Below are 23,712 nucleotides of genomic sequence, written 5' to 3'. Positions count from 1 at the left end.
GGGGGCTGCATGGGAGCGGCGAGAAGGAAGTATGGAGGCAGCTGTTAGAGTCCGCTTTATTGAGTGCTGTAGCATTTACACAGGGCAGAGAAGAGAGGTCACAGCTGAACAGAGCCCTCTCAGGGGTTTCTGCTTGAGAGGGACGAGCACGGCTACCCAGGACATGGCTCCCAGGGCCGCTGAGGCAGGGTGCAAGCTTGGCCTCTGCCCCTCTTAGCTCCCCCTGACCCTGGGGAGAGGCCCCACAGTAGAACAGCAGCATCTGGAGAGGCCCCCCTCCCTCCCACATAGCTATGGCAGCCTAGGGTTGCTGAGTGCTCTGCTCCCAGGACGGGGAAAATCTCCATTTAAATGCCGACACAAGGAAGAACAACGGGAACGAGCCTCGGGTCAGAGGTGTGGGTGCCCAGGGAGCAGAGCTGGTTCCAGAGGCCCAGGTCAGCCCGGTGAGCTGCACTGGCTGCTCCTGGTGCTATAGCCTGGGGGCTGCAGGGAGGATGGGCTTGAACCCAGCTCAGCATTTGACCTGCCAAGAGGATGCTGACAGATAGAGGCTTCAGCATCTGGCTTTTATTGGTTGCTTGTTTTCTCAAACCCAGCATTAAGAAAAAGTCACCTGAGGTGGTAGTTTAGTCCCGGTTGGGGGTGGGGGTGGGCCAGTGGTCACTCAGGAGGACGGTGCGAGCATGGTGTGATGGGTCCTTCACATGTAGTACCAGGCCAAGAGGCCAGCAGCCAGGGCCACACCGACGGCCAGAATGAACTGGAGGCTGGGCTTGCTCAGCACAGCCATGGCTGTTTGGAAGGGACAGCTGCTGCCCTCCAGGACACCTGTATGGCAGTACCAACAGGGGACATCGCATCAGTGGGGGATGCTGATATGCTCACCCTGGGAGGGAGCTCGGGACACGCAAGACCTACCTTTGTCTTGTTTAGCAGCATAGTAGGGGCATTTACCCATATCTCCTTTCCCATCATGCAAAGGGAGCCCATCCTCCAGGGTCTCGTTGGCTAGCAAGGAGCCAGCGTGGTCCAGTTCATTGAATATCTGCAGGAACAGAGGATTGACAGCCATCACTGGACTTTGTATACTCTGCTTTCAGAGAAAATGTCCCCCATGCAGAGGGAGCTGGAGCAGGTGAGGCTTGCTCAAGAGTGCAAACCAGCAGCCCAATCAATGCTGGGGGTGGCCGCACTGCCCTGGCACTTCTCCCTAGCACGAGCTCTGGGAGGGGTGGCTGTACCTGTGCTGCCTGGCACCCCACAAGTGCTGACTGTGGTGGATCTTCCCTGGACACTGAAAATATCAGGGCAGAGAGAGGAGAAAGCAAAAGCACTGTGCACAAACACCATGTAAGCACACAGACTTACCCACTTCCAGTTGCTGGGTATTCTTAGCAACAAAGGATGGAAAAAGAACAACATTGGAGAATGAGGCCCTGGCAGGGCGCACCCATCTTGAGTGGCTCTCAGAGGCCTGCTGATGTGTCAGACCAGAGGGATGACGGGCCTGTGGTCAGGCTGGCACTTCACTCCCCCAGTGGCCACTCTCCTGGTGCTGAGGTCTAGTCTGGGCTCTGAGCATAGAATCAGCCTCCGCAGGCTCAGCACCATCTAAGGGCTACTTGTAATCTGAGTTACGCTCCTCACTCTCCTTGGTTCTCTTCCTGAACTTACCAAGCAGGACTTTTCATAGCACCCCTTACTAAAAAGGAGTAAATCTATTCCTCAAGAACAGAATGCTATGGTGAGAAGGAGGGAGACAGCTCCATTCTCCCCAACACTTCTACATGCTGGAGGCCCACCTTCCCAAAACACAAGCTGTGTCTCAAACAAGGCAGAGCCACCACTGGGCTCGCCCTCTGTGGCCTATTTCGTCCCTCGACTTCCTTTTTGGCAGGCTCTAGCTCTTCTGTCCTAATGTACTGATGCCCGTTCAGGCAGCTGTGGATTGGCTCCTGTCATCGGAGGCCCCCTTCCCACCTGGCCCCCAGCAGTACCTGCATGTTGTACTCGAAGGCCTTGTTGGCTTCCTCCACGATCTTTTCTTTGGTCTTCAAGTTCAGGTCCAATGCGTTCATCCTGGCCCGATACAACTGCTTGAACTGCTGCGCGTTATCCACATTCTCAAACAGGTAGAACTGGGTCCCTTCCCCCGTGCTAGGGAGTTTCAGTGCCCGCTGGGCCACCTTCTTTAGCACTTGGCCCCCCGAGAGGTCCCCCATGTAGCGGGTGTAGGCGTGGGCAACCAGCAGCTCCGGCTCATTCTGCCCCACGTAGTGGATCCGCTCCACATACTTTCGGGCAGCCTCAGAGCACTGCACCTGCTCCTCCCAGTCCTCACCAAAGAAATACTCCATGTCCTTGGTCAGGGCCTCCTTCCGGTGAAGCTCCAAGGGGAAGTACAAGGGGGCAAAGGCTGGGTGGTCCTTGTTGCGGTCCATTTCCTCCTCGAGGGCTGAGTATGTGAAGTAAAGTGCAGTAGTGGCCAGCTGTTGAGGGTGATGGGAGGAGACCATGGGAAAGGGCTGCAAGCCCTGGCCAGCAACTCCCGAGCCCACCACATTCGAGCAGCTGGAGACAAAGGCTTGGGCAGCAGCCCCCTTTCCAACCCCCAAATGCTTGTTTTTATATAGTGAATTATTTCACATACCCAGGAAACTGTTCCTTAAAGGAAGGACATGGTGAATTCTTTGGAATGTGGACACTTTTGCTTCCTTTACATCACTTTGTTATTCCATTTAAGCCCGGAAAACCACAGCCTGACATCAAGAAAGAGCGGAGTGTGGAGAAAGGGCCAGCTTCCCCCTCGGAGCAGCTCCAGGGGGACCTTGCTTGCAGGACTAAGGCCTCCAACACGACCCGTCTGTGACTAGGGCACAAACCTTAAACAGCTCCTTCTTAATGTTGCCTTTCAAGAAGTCCTTGACAAACTTGGTGTTTTCTGCCTGGTCGTGTGCTTCCTTGGTCCCTTCCTTCAGGAGCTCGGAGAGGTCAGCCATCCTGTGGAGAGAGGGTGTGTGTGCATGCGCATATGCATGCATGGCTGCATGGGTGAATTAAGCCCTTCCCAGCTCCAGGGTGTCCACTCACTGAGCTGGAGGCAGGGGCCATTCAGAAACTCAACTCTAGTATGGACACAGGGTCTTGCCAGGGAGCAAGGCGCAGGCAAACCCGAGTCTGCCCCAAGGACTTGGGTGACATGTGGGATGTCTATGGCCTACTCTTCAACAGTATCCATGTCTCTCTGAACCACTCAAAAGAAGGATGCTTTGCTTCTGTTGCCACCTAGTGCCTGAAGAAACACACACTTCTAATACCACCAGTGTTTGCTGGCTTCTCCAGGGAACAGCCAGCCTTTGGGAACATGTCTCCTGGAAGCCACACCACTGTGAAGGACTGACCATGGATCTCCTGAGGCAGCCCTGCTGCCTTCCTCCCACCTTGGACTCCTAGCCTCTTCAGGACTACATGTGGCTGGGCCCAGAGGTAGGATGATGAGAATGAAACAAAGACTGGGGAGGTTGGAGCCAGGACCCAGGTTTGTGCTGCTTAACAAAATTACACAGGATAAAGTTGTGTCAATAGATGCCAGTAGCCAATACTGGACAAGGCTCTAAAGAACACATGACCCTAAATGGTAGCACTGGGCAGGGGCTCACGTGTGTCCACACAATCATCCACTAGAGTGAGAAAAACTTGGCCTCTCACAACCCAGCCTCTGCTGGCTTCTTTAGGAGATTAGCTCGTATCACCCATGTGCTGAGAGTTATTTATTATTAGCAATTATTTCAAGATATGAAAAAAGAACTTTGCCAATGACAAGGCTATAACAAGAGGCTAAGAATGATCAAGAAGAGACCCCACTAACTTGAGGCTTAGTGTGAACAGGCCCTAGCCAGTAAGAAAAACCTCTGGAGTTAGAGTTGCTCCCACATTCTGAGAGATGGAAGACACTAGAAAAAGTGCCAGCTTTGCCTCTGATTACCCTTTCTCACCCCAGATGCCAAAAACGCCGAGGCTTTTAACCTACAGGACTAGAAGTACCGTCCAACACTGTCACTCAGCACTCCTGGCAGTGCCTCTCTTGCCTCCTCGGGAAGGAACAGGGAAGTGCTGAGCAGTCCAGGGTGCAGTATGCTGTCTCTGCAGTTCCAACCAGGCATCCTGGGGGCCACAACAGCAAGGCCCCTGACCACAGCCTGGTGCCTCCAGCACACAAAGCTGGGCTCTGGGCCCACCTGACAACTCAACCAGCCCCCATTGCTCACCTGGTGTGGTTTTCTTTTTCTGGGGTCCCAGAGCTCTTTTTCTCTGACTCATCCACCCCCTCTGAGGTCTCCAGTTCCACTGACATGGTTGCTGAGTGTAGTTCTTGCTGCTCTCACTTCTCTGGTCCTGTAGAGACATGAGGAGCTGGTGACGTGGCGCTCACAGCAGTCACTTCCCCCAAACACCTGCTGGTTCTGCTCTCCTCTGAGCCAACATAACCAAGGAGTCACCCACATGCCTCAGGACTGTTTTCTTTAAAAATAAAGCTCTGCCATTACTGTGACTGTATCTGAATATGGACGGTGGATTAGGTAATAACATTGTACTGATGTTGAACTTGCTGTTTTTTATAATTGTACTGTGATTATGTAAGAGAATGTCCATGTTTTAGGAAATACATACTGAGGTTTTCAAAAGTAAAGGGACACAAAGTCTGCAACTATTGTCAGATGGTTCAGAAAATGTGTGTGTGTGTGTGTATACACACATATACGTAGAGAGAGATAGGGAGGGAGGGAGGACAGCCACAAGTAAAGCAAATGAGGCAAAATGCTGATGGTGCATCTGGATAAAAGGTACACAAGAGTTCTTTGTACTAGTCTTCCAACTGTTCTGTGTGGACTGAAATTATATCAAAATTAAAAGTTACCTAAAACATAAAATAACTAAGAAAACATCACAGATAAAGCTTTAAGTAAAAAAAGCAATGGCGCAGTAGCTCTGAGTTTGGCAGCAAGCGCATCTGAAACCAGCTGGTCCTACCTGTTAAGGGTTGGGTGGCCTTGTGCAGAGAGCAGCAGAGCTGGGCACTAACTGGAACATTAAGCCAGGCTGCTCAAGTTGCTCTGCTTTAAAGCAGAGGACAACCTACATCAGCTACACTGAGTCACCAAGCAAGCAGACACTCCCCAGCCTACTCCAGACTCCGCAGGGCTGAAGGAAAACACACAAGCTGGCCAATCAGTTCTCGGTGCCTGCTGCCAGGGCTGAGCCTTCGTCAGCCAGAGAAATACAGTCCCACAACACGACAAGCTCCTCCTCCACCCCTAGAGGCCTCCACTCTGGCAGTGCAGAGGGGCAGCACATCTGGGGAACTTTCCAGATGAATAGCAGCACTGTTGCACCAACAACTAAAAAGTAATTCATGAAACCAGAGCTACCAAAATTGGGGCCAAATCAAGTCACAGAAAGAAGACACCTTCATTTTCTACCTCAACCAGTATCTATTCACTGACCATTTCCTATGTGTTCCATCCAGAAATAGGTGTCGACGGGGACAAAGACATGTAAGAAATGGTCCTTCAAAGGTATAATGAAGAAAACAAAAACCACCCCTCTCTAAACCCACAGATATAACCACTGTTAATGTGTTGGTAAATATCCTTTTTGAGTTTCTCTTTAGGCATGTAGTTACATCTTCTCCATTAGCTTTTGGAATATTATAATGCATGGTTTGCTCAACATGATCTTTCTGAACCTTCTCTTGCCTATAGATTTAGCCTTTATACAATGGGATTAACGATAGGGCAGATTAAATGAGAGCACAGAAGGTAAGGCTTTTAGCGCAGTACGTGCACGTAGTAAGCACTCAGTAAATACCAGACATGATTGTTTGGACTTGTATTTTGATTGAGGCTCACTGATGTTGTCCAAAAATGCTTAGAAAATAAATAGCATAAAGTAAAATAAGCCAGACAGAGAAAGCTATGCATGGTATCACATACATGTGGAATTTTGAAAAAAAAAAAAAAAAAAAGGTTGAACTCTTAGAGTAGAATGGTGGTTGCCAGGGGCTGAGAGTGGCATAATGGGAAGAGGTTGGTAAAAGGGTACAAAATTTCAGTTAAAAGATGAATATTGTCTGAGGATCTAATGAATAGCAGTGGTGACTAGTTGACAATACTGCATTACATAAGTGAAATTTGCTGAGTAGATCTTAAACATTCTCACTAAAAAGAAGAGGTAAATATGTGTGGTGATGGATGTGTTAATTCACTTGATTGTGGGAATCCTTTCACAATGTATGCGTATATCAAATCATCATATTGTAGACTTTAAACATATTACAATTTCGTCAATTATATCTCGATAAAGCTGGGGGAAAAAAAGAAAATAGCAGAATATATAGAAAATGGGGATCTTCTCTTGACTCCCAATCAAACATACTCTCCTCTCCGATAATGCTGATGAATTGTACCGTGCATTAACGTTAAGTCCAGAATGCAAAGGTAGGGTGGTCATCACATGAAGGAAGAGTATTCTGAGAGGCTTCCTGGAGAAGGGAGAAATTACCCAGGACCCTCAACTACAGACAGCATTTAGGGTGGGGGAGAGGAAGGGCATCTAGAACAAGGAACAATATGAACAAAGTAGAAATGGGACAGACCGCAGAGAGCACGTAAGGCTGCCCAGCTATGAGTGCTTTTACCCAGGGGCCAAGGCAGACTTTGCCAGCTGCAGAATAACCCCCACACCGGCTTGTTCATGCTAATCTCGTTTTATAGACTTTTAAGAAAGAACATCTGAGCTCCACACCCTTGGACATCCTGAGAGCCAAGATTTGTCCCGAGCTGCTCAGCACTCAGGTTGGCTGCAGAGAGGAGAGGGTGCTGGGATGGGAGCTCTGGGACACCTAGAGGAGAGAAGGGTGCAGTAAAAGGTCTCAGAGTCTTTAGATAGGTGGCAGAACACATGGCTGTGCTAAGGTCACACTCCAGGCACCTGAGGACTGCAGCCCTCAAGCTGCTTGCAGGTGAAACTAAAAGTGGGCAAAAGCAAGAACAAGTGCAATCTGGTTGCCTAGGTTACCAACTGCAGTAACAGTAAACTTCTTGCACCTAATTATGCTGCACAATAGTGACTGTGTACGTGATTAAATCTGATCATTAACTGTTTCACTGGATAATAACTGCATGCTCTGGGAGGGTGCAGTCTTGCTCAAGCAACAAGGCCTTTTGCTTCTCTTAAATAAAACACAGGGGAAGAGAATGTTGCTTCCACAGATGCCCACCTTGGCATTTTCTTTTGTTCAGTAGCAATTTATCTGTGCCAGTCTCCCCTTAGGCACACTCTGCCCACTCTCTTTCACCTCAGTCCTGCCTGAGAGCCCCAATTCCCTCCTCCCACCTGGCAGAAGGCCTAACTTTGGCCCCAGGGGCAGGGCCACAGCTGTCTGTTTCACTGCTGTAGCTCCAGGGCCTGGAAAACAAACACTTGTTGAATAAAAAACCTAAAGGAAAGAAGGCAGGTAGGCAATGGTCTAATGCATACTGTCAACAATATGCAGTTAAAAAAAAAAAACTGAAAAGTAATCTGATGTCCACTACTTCAAGAGTCTTCTAAACTCAAAACATGATTTAACGATTTTGCTTTGAAGGAAAAATAGATACCAGCTTATCCTACCCCAGCAGCAAAAATAGTGTGTCCTTAGTGCAGGCTAAAAGCACCATCTGTGTGCGGGGTGGGGGGTGCTGCTTAGGAAGGCTCTGTTGGTACATTCAACCCACACAGGCTGGGTGCCAGGGGAGGCAGCCTGTGTCTACCCCTATGGCCTGGTCACTGTTCTTCAAGGGACTGGCCACATAGTGCAGCATTCAGAAGCTGTCTTGCAACATCAGAAACAGATTTCACTGCATTCTCTGAAAAGCTACATGTCTAAACTCAGTCTGGCCGACCTCTACACTTGAATTCTTTTTTCTTTGCAGGAACCACTGGAATTCCTAGAAAATCAGAGACCAAATCGTAAATGTAGAATCTTTCTAGACTTCACCTTCTCATTATCGACAACAGGCTGCCCCACTCCGTAACAAAAACAACAAAAAGATTCCACTCCAGTACATTCACTTCAAGAAGTACTAACAGTAATCCATACCAAAATGTGGAATAGCCCTATGACATTAGAAAAAAGTCACACAGCTTAACAATATAGAGTAGGACTGCTCAAACAACAGCAAACAGTGGAATCCTGGCACAGCTGCAACAAGCTGATGGGATGCATCCACGCATGGAAAAGTCTACATAAACTTATTTCTTAAAAAAAGGACCCAAATACTGACTACAACTATGTGAAAAAGTATGTAAGTATACTGATGATGACAGGAAGGAAATTTGGAAAGCTACAAATACTTACTATTTGTTGGACTTTTTAGCCAATTGGCTCCATCTTTTATATAAAGTGGCTCAACTCTCTTGAAAAGGGGGAGGGAAAGGCAGAGTAGAAGGAGAAAGAGGGACAGAGAGACAGAAAGAGAGGAACTGGAGCAAGCAACCCAGCTAGAATCCTGCACTGTGCTAACTAGTCAACAGGAAGTCCCCTGGGCCCTTTACAAATTCCAGAAAGGTCAATGTGCCCTCTTTCTCTTCTAACTCTAGAAAACTGTGACCCTCTGTTTATAAAATCTGCCTCCATAACTCCAAAATTCCTGTACTCCTAGCCATTCACTTGATGGCTACTAGTTTTCTCTTCCACACCTGATCTGACAGAAGTGGCAACAACCTATCACCCATGTTCCTTCCAGCAAAAGAGGTTCCTGTAGTCCTGCCAATAGATCCAGAACACTCATTTCAAAGCCACCGCTCCTGGTAAATTGCAGGCTCAAGGCACTAGGGCTTGTAAAAGAACAGACATGTTCAACGATGTTAAATCTTCCTCCATGGAGACTCAGGTCCAGCAAATCTCAGAAGGTGTCAGCTTAGTGCACTGCCACCAGACAGAAACATATGCAAGGACTCCATCACTCATTCCTCATCCGGTGATTCAAAAAGGCACAATAAAGACTTCATCTATGGGGCTGGCCCCGGGCCAAGTGGTTAAGTTCATGCACTCCGCTCCGGTGGCCCAGGGTTTCGCCAGTTCGGATCCTGGGCGCGGACATGGCACCACTCATCAAGCCATCCTGAGGCAGCGTCCCACATGCCACAACTAGAAGGATCCATAAGTAAAAATATACAACTATGCACTGGAAACACTTTAGGGAGAAAAAGGAAAAATAAAATCTTAAGAAAAAACAAAAACAACACAAGACTTCATCTATAACAATTTTCTTTTTCAATCTCATTGTTTTTCTCTGCCCCAGAAAACCACAACTGAAGGAAGGGAGCTGTTTGCTGAGGTCAGCCAGCACTCAAGAGGAAGGTGGGAGGAGGGGGAAGGAAAGGCAGGGCGACCAGCTCCCTGGAATTAGAACAATTCTCCCGCTTGAATCTGGAATTGGTACATTCAACTGTGACCCACTACTGTACTTCACTGGATGCCCACAACATGAGCTAGTGTTGTCACCCACATGTGCAGAGGAGGAAACAGCCAGAGGGAAGGAAGTGGCTGCTCCCTCCTGGATGAATGGCTTGTGGCTGGGCATCAAGAGTCCCTGCCTGCTTCCTACACAGCTGTTAGAGGCTTGAGAGTTCACTCCTGTATAGAACTGACATCACATTAAGAAGTGACTATTTTTCAGCTTCCGCAAGTGCCAGTGTCTTGTTTCCCTAGTTAAACCAAAACCTTCCCACAAGACAGATCATCAAGACTCCCTCAGACTCAGATTCTCAGAGTCCAATACCATGTTCCAAATCACTCACAGCTCAGTACCCTGGGGATTCTCCAACCTGAGCTGTAACTGTTTCAGATGCACAAATGGAATGCCTACTGAGAAAGCTAACTAAATGAAGGAGGTGTATGTGGGTAACAAGAAAATATTGGTTAAATTTTAAAATATCAAGTAAAATAATAAAAATTTTAATTGGGTACTATGTTTCTGAATTAACTGGTATGAAATCTGGTTTTATCTTTCTTTGGATCTACCTCCCTCCATCCCCTTCCTTCTCTTTCTCTCTCCTGGTGTGCATTTTCTAACTACTGACTTATGTATATTTCCCATGCCTCAGAGCTGGCCAAGACCATTCTCATCCTATAGGGCCCAGGTGGTTGGCTCCTGCATTTACCTGCCTGTGTTGTTTTCTCCGCTACTCCTCCAGAGTCCACTGCTCCCATCGCTGGGCTCCAGCTGGCCAAGAGTCTCCTGCAGTACCTGCCCGCAGCTGCTCTTTCCACATCGGAGCTGGGCACTGGCTCCACAGCTCCTCCCTGACCCCTCTACACAGGCCCAGTTCCAAGTCCACTCCCCCAGTGCCCAGCACTGAGGCTGCTCCTCACCTGTGTACCTGTGAGGGCCGGGACTCCATCAGGCTCTGGCTCCTTTTCTTAGCCAGTATTGTAGGTAATGAAGCCTCTGGTTTCTTCTGTCTGAAGGCCTGTCCCTGGTCGTTGGTGCAGCTTCCTTCCCACAGCCCATGGGTGAGTATGTGTGTTTTTTCCACTCTTTTGGCTGAACAAATACCTTTCATTTGTATACATCTTTGTCTATGATCTCACCCCACCCACTTATATGGCAACATTCAGGAGGGTCACAGTTTAAAAACCATGTGCAAGATGTGCCCCATAAATATTTTTAGATGGTAAACACAGAATACAAGAATCCCAAACTCTCCTTTTCCTGGATTACAGGATCTCTTCCTTCTCTCTATATCCCCTAAAGGCTTTTCTGTGGGAATACCTGTCTCTGTTTAACAATACCACAATCAAGTCAAGTCTTAAGTCTTAATTAAGGCCAAGTCAAGTCTTAATGGTGCCAAATATTCCCATCAGGCCTCAGCAGATATAAACAAGTAGGTTGTTCACCACCACAAAAGTTCTTTTCTGAATATGTCTACATTCTAACACCGTACATATGATCTGGGGAGCAAAGAATGCTAGGGCTACTGTGGAGGGAAGAGGAGCAGGAGAGAGGAAGCCAAGGGCGGGAAAGTGCATCTCTTCAGAGTTCCAAATCTCTCTGGTTCTCTCCATTTTTCACCAGTGTTCAATACCAGAAGACTATTAGGAGGATCAAATAAGACAGAAGACCGTGAAACCATTTTATAACAAAAGTTAAGTTATACAAAAGGACTTGAGAATGAACCCAGAGCTGTTTACTAGCTAGTCAACCCTAGGAGACACTCTGGGTGAGCTTTTCAGACCTTGCTAAAACATCAGGAAATTCTCAACATGGGGAAGAAGCCCTGTTCCTGGATGTAGTGTACCAAGAGCCATTTGCATCCCACCCAGGTGAATGGATGTGCAGAAGAGGTGCGACCTGTTTCCTGCCTGAGGTAAACAGCCACCTGACTGGCCCCGCCCTGCTCCCTAACCTCAGGGAGACTGGAATGTTGGGCAGGCGGCAGCTCAGTGGACCTGTCAGTTTACAGGAGCCACGTCTGGGCTCCCGCTCACTGCTGATTATTGCTATAGACCCAGCTCACCTTTGGGAATGGAAAGGTAGCTGGGCCCTGCACAAAGGGCATGGTCTTTAGAGCTAGAAAGATTCTGTTTTAGATCTGGAGTCCCAATGCTTAGTAGCTCCATGGCTATAGGTAAGTCATAACGTCTTGAAGGCTGAATTTCCTCATCCATAAAACAGGGTAACAAAACTCTCTTTGCTCCACATTCTCAAGTGTGCTGTAAGGACTAAATGAGCTAATGTGTGTACAAGTGTTTCATGAAAATGTAATGCTGCCTCAAATGTTGTCTTACTGAGAAAGTTGTTGATGAAAATGAGCAGCTGAGTGATTATGAAACACTGAGGAACAATATGGAATCCATAGATAATTCTGTGCAGGTCACACCTGAGGACTTCTGACTCAGCCCTCATTCTCTGGCAATGTCAGGACATGGGAATACCTGTTCTGTCTGAGGTGAGACACGTGACCACTACGACTAGAAAACACACACTGCAGATGCTGCTCAATGCTGGCTGAGCCAGATGTTGGGAGCAGTGGATGGGGTTGAATCAGCTCTAACCCGACAAGGCACTTGATAAGAGGGGCCTCCCCAAACCCTCAGGAAACCACATCATCTAGGTCAACAGCTTCTGAGTTTATAAACTAAATGGCCTGAGATCTCCTCTGAACTCTGGCGCTGCCACTCCTGTGGAAATCTTATTCACAAGTGTCACTCCTCTCATTTTAATCACTGGGTGAATTCCATCACACTGTTCACTGAATGGATGAGTATTAACCTCATGATAAAGAGCAAGTTCAGACAAGGAATCCTGGAAAAGTGGGGAGGCCAAGGACACAAGGTCCTTGCATCAGACTTATTAAACACACACTTGTACATTTGGGCAAGAAGCAACCAGAAAGCAAAACAACTGCTGACTAGTCTAACGGCACAGCCTCTTAGAAACCTCAAAACCTGACATCACTCAGAAGTCCAAGACTTCTCCGGTAGGCTTTTTTTTTTTTACTGGGGAGGGAGGTGTGCTCATCTCTAGCATGTTCAAATCCACTTGAGCAAACATTCAGAGCAGACACTGAGGACGACCTGAAACACTGAGAACCTGAAACATTCAAAAGAGCGCAGAGAAGGGGCAAGAAGTCTACTGTTGCTGGTGCTGAAGACCAGTTTCGGTAAAGAGCACTTCCTACCATTAATGAAATAAATACAAGACCCGCCCTGTTCAAAGTGCCACCTCACCTTACACTAGAGGACTCAGTCTTAGGGCTGGGAAGACAAAGACTCTTTAGTTCCATGAGAAGCACCTCCCGGGAAGGTGGGGAGGGGAACCCAAGCCCTGACTGAATTCTAAAATGGTTAGGCTGTGATTTTATAAGAACAAAGCCTAGCCAAGAGACATCCTACAGAGCTGGTTGTAAGAGAGCAAATGCTGACGAGACCACGGGTCACCCCTAGGTACTATCAAGCAAAAATTATTCCAACTTTGGAACAATCTTGAAAGTATGTGTCCTGTGGATAAAAGTAGGGTCAGTCCTATTTCCTTCCACTGAGGTGCAACAGTTGTCACCTGTGGCTTCAGGTCTCTCATAAATGATGACTATGAATAGCATTTGGAGATGGAGAGAAAGAGTGGGTAGTTAAGATGCTTCTGCTGAAGCATCTCCATTTTGAAGCATTTCCATTTTGGAAAACCTAGAAGTGCTATGGGCTCCCAGGTGCTTTCCTCTCTACAAACAGGCTCAACAGAGCCTTAGCAGCATTCCTGCAGGGGCAGAAGGCCCTCAAGTTCACCCAGGAGAGGGTGGTGCAGAGGAAGAGCAATGGACTAAAGTCTAACAGGCCTGGGTACATTAGGCTAAGTCACTTTCGAGCAGGGTCCCATTGACTATGAAGAAACTCAGATCAAGAGAATTAAGTAATATGGCCAAGGTCACTCAAAGAGTTAACAGTCAAGCTGGGACCAACTCTGAGTCCTTCTGAATGCAAAGTGATTCCTCCTGTGTCCCCAGCTAACCTTCAGAGTGGCACATGCATGTGAGATTAGTATGGTGTCATCACAGAGTACGAGTAGCATGGAAACGAGGCTTTACTACACTGCATTTACAAGTGCAGTGGAGGGTTTTCTAAGCCACTGCCTGCCATTTGTTTTTTCAGTATGAAACGAGCTCAATCCTATGATTTCTGAGAAGTAAATGCTCAGGGTCCCATTTGGAGATATAGAATCTGCTGCTGCCCATCCCTGCAACACTCACCTTGGCTCAGTCAGATTACATGGCAACTCGAGATTGTTCTCTGGTGAGCCCTGCTTTTGTTGACTAGCAGGGCAAGCCAAGGCTGGAGATGGTTGGTCCCAAAGGGGAGGATGTATCCCCCACCACTCGATGCCTAGAGGAAGCAGCCAGACCTCTGAGACCTTGGTGGACAATGAAGCCAGAGGCTCCGGGGCATCCCTGCACGAAGGGGAGGTCACAATAGAGTCTGCACAGCTCTACAGCACCCATCTCCACAGTAACTACCAAGAAATAGAAGATCTGGTTTCAAGAATCGAAGTATGTCAACATAAACTTCTTATTTATGATTAGCAATGCTCAAGGCATTGGTCAATCTAATGAGGTGACTCCTATATCTGTTTGGACCTGCAAGGGATCTTAACATGTTCCCACAGGCCTACCGAGTTAGGTATTATTCCCAGCCTTCTTCACAGTAACTGCCTAGATTCTGGCAGTGTGGGGGTGGGGGGTGAGGTGGGGGTACGGAAACAGGCCCAGACCAAGAACTGGTAACTCCAAGAGGCTGGCCCCATCCTACACAGGCTTGTGTCTACAGTAGCAGGGGACCAGCAGCAGCAGCTATCAGACTTCCTCAGAATAAGAGGCTCGGCTTTCCTAGAGTTACCGGCAGGCCCTGCCTCCAGTGGAGGAGTGGTCAGGGGCACAGAGCAGTCAGCCTGCTGCCACCCTACTGTCTGGTTCCCTATATTAATGAACCAGGCAACAACAGCTCCTAGGAATGAGGGTTCTCAACTGTTTTCTTCCTTCAGTATATCTGGCCTGATTTGTACATGAATCACAATGGCCCACAGGAACAGCCAGGGGTAGGAGTGTAAAGAAAATACATCGCAGGCAATGTGAAATGACCAGCAGTTAGTTATAACAGCAGCCCTCTCTTCTACTCTAAAAAGCCTCTCAGAATGAGAGCTGATTTACAGGGATAATCTTTAACTCAATGAAACTTATTTTTTTAAAGACAAAACATTCATAAACTTCACTGTTAGTAACAAATTCTAGCAACATCCCTCAAAACCACACTTAAAAGGAAGAAAAATCAAAGTGGCACAGTGCTTACTTAGCAAAATGCCCTTAAACTCTCTTTCTAGATGCTCCAGCTCTTCAATGAAGCCTTCTAGGATCAAAGGGAAGAGAGAATAGATCACCATACATTATTCTGCCTGGTCTATGTGTGAAATTTCTACAGCCATGTGCTTTACTTTCCTCAGTAGTATAAAATTCACAGGACACAGCCTCCCCATGCAACAGTCAGTGGCAGTAATTCAGTGTCTGTATAAATACCACATGTGACTGTTAATTTAGATACAAATATAAGTATTTGTATTTCAGTATACATAGATCCTATGAGTCAGCCCTGGAGGTCTAGCGGTTAAGATTTTGGGCTCTCACAGCCACGGCCCATGCTTGTTTCCAGGTCAGGGAACCACAGCACCCGTCTGTCAGTTGTCATATGGTGGTGGCTGCACATTGCTGTGATGTTGAAAGTTATGCCACTGGTATGTCAAATATCAGCCGAGTCACCCATGGTGGACAAGTTTCAGCAGAGCTTCCACACTAGAAAGACTGAGGAAGAAGGACCTGGCCACCCACTTTCAAAAAAACTGGCTATGAAAACCCTGTGAAAAACAGCAGAGCATTGTCTGACAGAGGACCAGAAGGTGAGAGAGGATGGTGCAGAAAGACTGGGCAGGAAGAAGTACAGAAATGGCACTGGGCAAGGGATAGGAAAAGAAGGTAGAACAGGTCATCAGCCTCAGATCTCAGGTGGCTGAAGGAGAAAATGTATTTGGTTTCTGCCGTATCTTTGCATCCCTCAATGACACTTTTGTCTATGTCACTCATCTTTCTGGCAAGGAAACCATCTGCCGTGTGACTGGCGGGATGAAGGTGAAGGATGACCAAGATGAATCCTCACCATACACTGGCATGTTGGCTGCCCAGGATGTAGCCCAGAGGTGCAAGGAGCTTGGTATCACTGCCCTCCACATCAAACTCTGGGCCACAGCAGGAAACAGGCCCAAGGGCCAGTCAGCCCTCAAAGCCCTTCCCCACTCTGGAATGAAGATCAGGCAGATGGAGGATGTCACCCCCCATCTCTTCTGATAGCACCCACAGGAAAGGGGGTCACCGTGGTCGCCATCTGTGAACAGGAGTCCTCAAATAATTCTTTTCTGTTAATAAATTGCCTTCATATAAAAAAAAAAGACCGGCCAGGGTTCTACTCTGCTGTACACAGGGGCGCTAAGAGTTGGAATTGACTCAAGGGCACTAACAACAAACAACAATACATCGTATGACATGGAGACTGAATCTCTCCATCTCAAAATTTCTAAATTTCTAGAAGATGGTTTCAACAAGGTTTTGGTGTTTTGTTTATTTTTTTAGGAAAATTAGCCCTGAGCTAACATCTGCCGCCAATCATCCTCTATTTGCTGAGGAAGACTGGCCCTGAGCTAACATCCGTGCCCATCTTCCTCTGTTTTTTTCATATGTGGGATGCCTGCCACAGCATGGCTTGATACACGGTGCACTGGTCTGCACCCGGGATCCAAACTGGTGAACCCCAGGCCACCGAAGCAGAACGTGCGAACTTTACCACTGTGCCACCAGACTGGCCTCAGGTTCAACAAGTTGAATAGAAGGCATACGCACAGAATTCCTTTCTGTACAGTACAATACTAATGTGCTGATATGATACCAAAAGAGTAGAGTGAATGAGTGAAGATGATCTCTAGAGCCGACCTATGGTAGGCACCCAACAAATGTTACCTGAACTAAGCCCAGTCAAGAGAGAATCCACAATCCACTGGCCACACACCGGCCGAGAAGCAGCACAGGGATGTGGTTGAAGTGCAGCCTCTAGTTATGTACAAGAGAGAGCAGACCCGGGTTCTGCTGTATACCAGCTGGATGGCCTTAGCTCAGACCAGACTACTTAACTTCTCAGAGTCTCAGTTTCTTCATGTGTAAGGATAGTAATAACAACTCTGCAAGGTAGGTATGAGAATTAAATAAAATCAATTACTTACAAAACTACGACATGTCATGTGACACTGTTTAATAAACTAAAGAAAGTGTCATTTAAAGTTAACAAATGTTCCCATATACTTTTAGATAAGAAATGGAAATATTCATCTCTATGAGAGGCCCTTCAGGTAGCATCAAATCTATCCTGGGTACTTTGAGGTAAAGGCTCACTATGAAAAACCTCTGCTTTCTTATAAAACTTCTGTATTCTAATAATACCAGATTTCAAGAAAGGAAAAGAAAAACCTTGGAACATCTAACAAAATAAATTTTAAAAAGGACCTAAAGGAAGACAGTTCAAACTCTTTCAAGGAGACTCTGAACACAAGTTAGGTGAAGACCCCTTCATGCTACAGAGAGTCAGGATGGAGAACACGGCTCATTATTGTTTTGTTTCTTTAGAGCAGCTCATCACTATAAAGGTTTAGGTAACTGAAAACCTTATTTGATACTGTGACAAATCTGATTTGCATTTATGTATCATGACAATCAATCCCCAACACAGTGGTTTTCAGCTGGGGGCCACTTTGCCCCCAAGGGACATCTGGCAATGTCTGGAGGCATGTTTGATTGTCACAACTAGGGGGTAGGCTGTGCTACTGGTATCTAGTGGGTAGAGGCCAGGGTTGCTGCTCAACATCCCACAATGCACAGAAAGCACAAGCACAAGTCTGCACGCTCACACACACAAACACTTACCACCACCATAACCGCCGCCACCACCACCACCAATTATCCAGCCCAAAATGTCAACGACACAGAGGTTGAGAAATCCTGCTCGAACCTCAGAAGCAGTGCTAAGGTAGTTCAAGAAGGGACATGAGTCTAATACGTTTCTCAGCCCTTCATCAGCTTACAGAGAGAGAGATGAGATTCGTCTTGATACCATGCTTCACACCTTCATCAAATATCCTCTACAGAGATTTCTGGGAAACTGAATTTCCACCAGAAAACAGAAGAGGCTGTTAGCAGATGGTGCAACTTGGCACTGTCCATGGATCACAATGAAAAAGGTCACAGTACCTTCCTGGGAATAGGACTGATTCGTACTTGGATCTCTACAAGGCAAAAGCTTTAAAGCAAGCTCAGTAACGAAGCCAGGCAGCGGCAAAGCCCCTGACAGAAATGTGTTTACTGACTTCTTTGTGGAATGGAACATAAAACTGGGAGAAATCTAATTGCCATTTACCAGTCTGGTGGCTGACTGACAAGTAAGTTAAGAATCAGGAGAGCAAAGTTCTACTACCAGGTCTCTTACTAGCTGGCTATATAATATGACTTCCCTGGAACTCCAACATCCTCATTTATAAAATGAGAGGCACTCTCAGTGAGCTGCAGGGAAGATGGCATTTAAGAGCAGGCAAAGCATGAAAGGCTATGGGCCTCCCCCACCCATTTCAGCCAGAGCAGCTCCCCTACTCCTTGCTATACTTCCTCCGAAAATGGGGTTGTGCTACTTCTAGAAATACGATCTAGAAAACAATGAGCTTGATGATCTTTGAGGCCTGAAATTACATTAAGAACTACATAAGCAAGCCTTCTATGATCTATTATGGCACTTGTATCCTGTTACAGTATTTGTTTATATGTCTGTTTTCCAGATAACAGCTCATTTATCTTTTTCCCCTACTGCCCAATGCAAGGCACCAGAATATGAGGTATTCTCAAAAATCAAGGTATTCTCAAAGTGCAGATGACAAGGAAGACAGTTAAAAGTAAATGCCAGAAATAAGAAAAACGTTTGGCTAGTCAGTAAGCATTTTTGAGCAGCATATTTACTGTAGAAATTTCTACTGACAGGGGGTGCTGGGTGAGATGAGTTTATGGGGGCACTAAGCATGTGATGCTTTGTGCTCAAATAATTCACTGTGTCATTTCTGAAGGAGAAATGTTGCATTGCATTGGTTTTAAACTGGCTTCCTTACATTCCAGATACAGGTACTGAGAACATACCTTTTAGATTTTGTTTTAAGGACTTTGAAAGTCTGAATAGGAGCAGAACACTGCCTTACTGGTTTTTTCAAAGAAATGTATAGGTAAAATTTTAACAGTCAAGGTAACACACACTTGCCAGCACTTCTCCACCCCATGCATGCACAAACCACCTGACATTTCCCAATGTCCACCTCTGTGAAAACCCTTTATTCCCCAGTTGGCTTTAGAGAAGGGATTTCGCAGCAGTGGTCTCTTCATGTTTGTTGCTCTAGGGAAGCAGGCAACCCAAAGAAGGCAATAGCTGTACAATCTCATAACAAGCCCACATCCTGTCTCTAAGCACATTTTGGAGGAAACACACCAAGGGATTAGGTTATCATTATCGTAAGGGGAAAAGCAAAATACTACAGTGATCACAATTTACTGAAAAGAAAAAACCAAACAGCAATTTGCCACTGTAAAACTGAGTAACATTCTGTTCCATGAGGCAGCACTCACAAACTACACAAATTAAAGATACATGAAGCAGATGGCTATAATTGTCAAGAATTATAATTGTCAAGAATTGTCCTCAGAATTGGTCAAACATTATCATCTCCATTAATCATTATCAAGAAGAAATTCAAATAATCCAGAACATCTACTGTTGACTAAGGACATGATTAGGCAATAATTAATAACTTTAGGAAAAAAGAAGGTAGACAAAGAGAGAGCAACTGTCCAACAGCTTATAAGCCAAGAGCGAGCAGAGTCATGTGCTCCAGAGCTCTGAGAGGCACGCTCACCACTTTTTTTAAACCAAGCCCTACAGGGCAGGCCAATATATAAAGCAAGTACAGTGGAGCATGCAGAGTTGAAGTGGTAGTCGGGGCTGGGGACTCAGGCAGTCAGCTCCTCCAGTGCCCTTAGGAACTCTGAGCTCAGCTGAGTTTGCTGGCTGTGGCGAAGGGGAGCTAGGATACTCACTTTGAAATAGACAGCTCCCATTTTCCTCTGCATGTGCGAAGTGATGGCAGCTCTAGGCCCATCTCTTAGGCCTATATGTCCAAAGCAGCAGAAGAAAGCTGGTCCTAAATTAGCCACTGTTCCTGGACTTGCCCAGGGCTTGCCAGCGGCTGGGCCAGGGCTCCCTCTACTCTTTCATACCTTGTTTCCAATAGTCCAGCAGCTTCTTGAAAATGTCCTGACCTTCCAAAAAGCATATGGTTTCTGTATCTTCAACTCACCCCATTCCCAACACTCTAACTCTGTGGACAGGTGCATACTCCAATCAGTCGCACTTAACTGAAAGGTCCCTGGGGGTAGATCTGGAGCCCCAGCCACACTAATCAGGGAGGGTGGTTTAGCTGCCCCATTCCTATTAACCAGATTAGATCATTGTGTGCATGGAAACAAGCACTCACACATGCCCCATGGCAGTTAGTGTTGAGTGGAAGGCTGTTGTTTACAAAGGAATCCTAGGGTTTCAGTCTCTAATCTTCTACCCACATACCTCCTCATCTGAAGATATAAATTCAAAAACATGCACTTCTGAAGATGAGTAGCAAGGGTGTTTGCCAGAATATAATAAATAGTCTTTTTGGGGTTGGAAATCCCTTTGAGAAGCCCTTGGAAACTCTCTCTCCAAGACAATCACATATAAAAAATGTTGCCTATCCCATTCCTGAGCAACCACAGGCCCCTCAAGTTCACCCATGTACTCAGAATTCAGGTTAAGAATCTCTGTATAACCAGTTATATTAACTGTTCCAATTACAGATTTCTCTCTCTCATTGCTGGCAAGAATTAACTGGTAATGGCGCTGCTTCTCAGCAGTGCAAAAACATCCTGAGAAATTATTCAGATTACAACAAAAGACAGAGCTTTCATCCAATGTTTTTGCACAAATAAACCAAACATAATAAATTAAGTTACAAAGCAGATAACCTTCACTATGTTGAACACAAAAGAAGATGCGACCCAAACCTCTTAATTCTCCCATTAATTACTATCAGAAAAAAAGACTGCATTAAAAGTCTATTTATAACTTTTTAGTCAACTATGGCCCATAATATATAAGGAGGTAATTTATAGTTCAAGTTTTTCATCTCTTTTCTCTCCAAGAAGTGACAAGCTGAATTCTAAATTTTACACTGAAATATATAATTCCAATTTTCAAAAATAACTTCCTCTTGGAGGAGTGATATTCCAGTTTTGGTGCAACCCTGATACAGAACCCAACTGCCCTAAATGGAGTCAGTTTTTTTTTGTTTTTTAAAGATTTTATTTTTCCTTTTTCTCCCCAAAGCCCCCCAGCACATAGTTGTATATTTTTAGTTGTGGGTACTCCTAGTTGTGGCATGTGGGACGCTGCCTCAGGATGGCTTGATGAGTGGTGCCATGTCCGCGCCCAGGATCCGAACTGGCGAAACAACCGGCCACCAAAGCAGAGCTCGCGAACTTAACCACTCGGCCATGGAGCTGGTCCCCAAGGGAGTCAGTTTTTAAAGGAAGCCCAAAAGATGAAGGTAGCCCAAAAGCCCCAGCTGTCTAGTTTTGCTTTTCAACAGACTCGACAAGGAGTGAGCTAAAGGTAACAAATTAATACCCTATTTTCTCTAACTCATTTTCTCTGTGGCATTGTCATTTCTAGCGTAGCTCATACTCCTGACTCTGGTGACTCACAGCATTTCACCTTACTGACCCAAGCAAAGGAAAAAAAGCAAATCAAGCAAGACAGCAGGGGAATCACAGATTTTCCTCTTCACATCCCCAGTTAGACGAGGTCACTCAACCAGTGCGCATTTCCAAAGCCCCTCGAATGCCCCCACCCTCACCAGTGTTGGCTTAGGTGCTGCATCTGAAATTTTGTCCAATTTCACCAAGTAAACTTGTAAACGCCCAAGTGAACTGCGAGCTCCTGATAAGCTCGTGATGTTTTGTCTTGGGATGTTTCTTGAAAAAAAAAACTAATGAACAAAGCACAGATTTACTAATATATATTCCTTATCCCCCACCTCACAAAAGGAAAATCGTAATTTTTAACATGGGAGTTAAAATTTTAATCAGAACACACTGGTTAATGCCATACCAGAAATTCAAATACACAAAACCAGTAAGTTTCCGTTTCCTTCTACTTAGGAGGAGAGTTTAGGGGGAAGAGGAAGACAGTTTAAGTAACAGAATCCATTTCCAATCCCTACAACTCTGTTCAGGAAAGAGCAGCGGATCCGGAGGCAGATGACCAAGACCATCTGCGCCGTCTTCCTGGTTGTGGGATGCAGGTCAAGTCACTGAACCGATTCTCCTCATTAAGCCCATCTTACAGGTGGGGAAACGTCCCCTCAGAGAATTTTGGAAGGGGCCGAGCGCGAGGGGGGCTTCCTGAACCGCGGAGCGCCGTTCGAGGTTCCTTGTTTTCAATCACGCTCCGCCTTGCCTGCTGCAGAGCCCTGAACGTTAACACGACGAGGGACGACAGCCACCGGCCACGCAACGGGTTCACCAGAACCGAGGCAATCGGCGTGACCCAGACGGGCCCTGCGCCCTTGCCAGGCCAATACCTACATCCAGGGCCCGACAGGCGCCCTCCCTGCCCGGACAGACCGGCTGCCCCCGGCGTCGATCCCTCCCACTCTGCGCTCCGCACCGCGGCGGCCGCGGGCCCCCAGTGGAGTCACGACAGTGACTCAAAGGGCCCTTCCGACGGGGGTGAGTCACGAGCAAGGAGGGCAAAGGCCCGGCCCCCGCCCACAGCCCGCCACGCCGGGGCGACCTCCGACCCCGGGCAGGCCGGGTCCTCGCGGGCCACGGGGGACGGGCGCGCGGGCCGGGCGGTCGGAGGCTGCACCACCCCGCGCCGGGAACGCCAACGGCACACGCGGCGACCCCGGGGTCACCTCGCCCGGCGCACTCTGGACGCCGGGAGGGGGCCCAATGGGGACCAGCGCGAACGGCGGCTCGGGCCTCCCCGGGCCTCGGAACGGTAGTCTAGGAAGCGGGGCCCCCTACGCCGGGCCCCCTCCCCCGCTTCCCCGCTTCCGGCCGTCCCCTGCCCCCCGCCCCGCCCCGCCCTCCGGGTCTCCCCGAGGCCGCGCCGGGGACGCAGGGGGCCGCGGCCCATCCAGCCCAGCTCCCCAGAGTCCGGGCCGGTGAGGTCCGCCGAAGAGCCCGCGGGAAGGCCCGACAGGGCGCGGGCCACTCACCGACCACGAGTCCGCTCTACCGTCCTTCAGTCCCCGCGTCCCCGCGTCCGTCACCTTCTCCCTCAGGAGCCGCGGCCGCCGCAGCCGAGCGGGCGGGCGCGAGGGCGGCCGACGTGCGCACGCAGCGGGGGCGGGGCCTGCGGAGGACACGCCCCTGCGGCGGCGCGTGGCTGCCCTCTGGGAGTCCAGGTCCTCCGCGGAAGTAGGTTGCTCGGGCTGAGGGGTGGCATTCCTGAGAGCTGGTGTTTATGAGGACGCCTCCGGGGTACGCGCTTCCCTGGCCCAATGTCACCGCCTAGTCAGGCTCCTCTGGCGCGGGGCTCCACCTGCCCTTTCCGTTCCGCCACTCTGGCTTCCCGTCATTTTCTTAACCATCCGGCTGGCTACAGATTAAATGACTGGTCATGTCCGGTGTTGACAAAGGTATGGGAAATATGCAGTGTTTGTGGGAGTTATGGGGAAGCGGGGGATAATTTAGCAACTCTCTTAAAGTGGGCATCTTCCTTGATCGAACAGTCTCACTTCTGGGTAGCTATTCTAGAGAAACACTTGCAAGAACCCAAAGAGACACAAACGAGGAAGGTCATTGCAACACCTAACAGGATACTCCCTTTCGGTGAAAACCTTGAAACAACCTAAATGTCCATTAGAAGAGGATGGGGTGGGCGTGGACAGGGGCACATCCATTCAATAGTGTTGTGCCACAGTTAAAAAGGCAGAGCAGACACCTGAGGGAGGA

The 23,712-nt window shown here is 47.7% G+C and overlaps 1 protein-coding gene across 1 annotated transcript; it reads right to left on the bottom strand.

Moving 5' to 3' along the window:
- Positions 1-39: 39 nt before the first annotated feature.
- Positions 40-23,127, bottom strand: HMOX2 (heme oxygenase 2). The gene is made up of 6 exons (XM_046665965.1): positions 22,974-23,127; positions 4,272-4,398; positions 2,886-3,003; positions 2,001-2,492; positions 922-1,048; positions 40-831 (listed from the first exon to the last, which is right to left on the bottom strand). Exons 2-6 carry the CDS (start codon positions 4,355-4,357, stop codon positions 704-706), a joined length of 951 nt encoding a protein of 316 aa, XP_046521921.1. The 5' UTR covers positions 4,358-4,398; positions 22,974-23,127; the 3' UTR covers positions 40-703.
- Between the last annotated feature and the right edge of the window lie 585 nt (positions 23,128-23,712).

The sequence above is a fragment of the Equus quagga genome, chromosome 7, assembly GCF_021613505.1.
Source record: "Equus quagga isolate Etosha38 chromosome 7, UCLA_HA_Equagga_1.0, whole genome shotgun sequence".
Classification (NCBI taxonomy): domain Eukaryota; kingdom Metazoa; phylum Chordata; class Mammalia; order Perissodactyla; family Equidae; genus Equus; species Equus quagga.
The sequence above is the reverse complement of the archived record's forward strand: the minus strand, read 5'-3'. Positions and strand labels throughout refer to the sequence as shown.

Excerpts from the sequence above, each read along its gene's own strand:
- HMOX2 (XM_046665965.1), bottom strand. The coding sequence starts at position 4,357 with ATGTCAGTGGAACTGGAGACCTCAGAGGGGGTGGATGAGTCAGAGAAA. Across the intron at positions 2,493-2,885 it reads TTAAGAAGGAGCTGTTTAAG|CTGGCCACTACTGCACTTTA; the intron begins GTTTGTGCCCTA and ends CACCCTCAACAG. Across the intron at positions 1,049-2,000 it reads CCTTCGAGTACAACATGCAG|ATATTCAATGAACTGGACCA; the intron begins GTACTGCTGGGG and ends CTGTTCCTGCAG.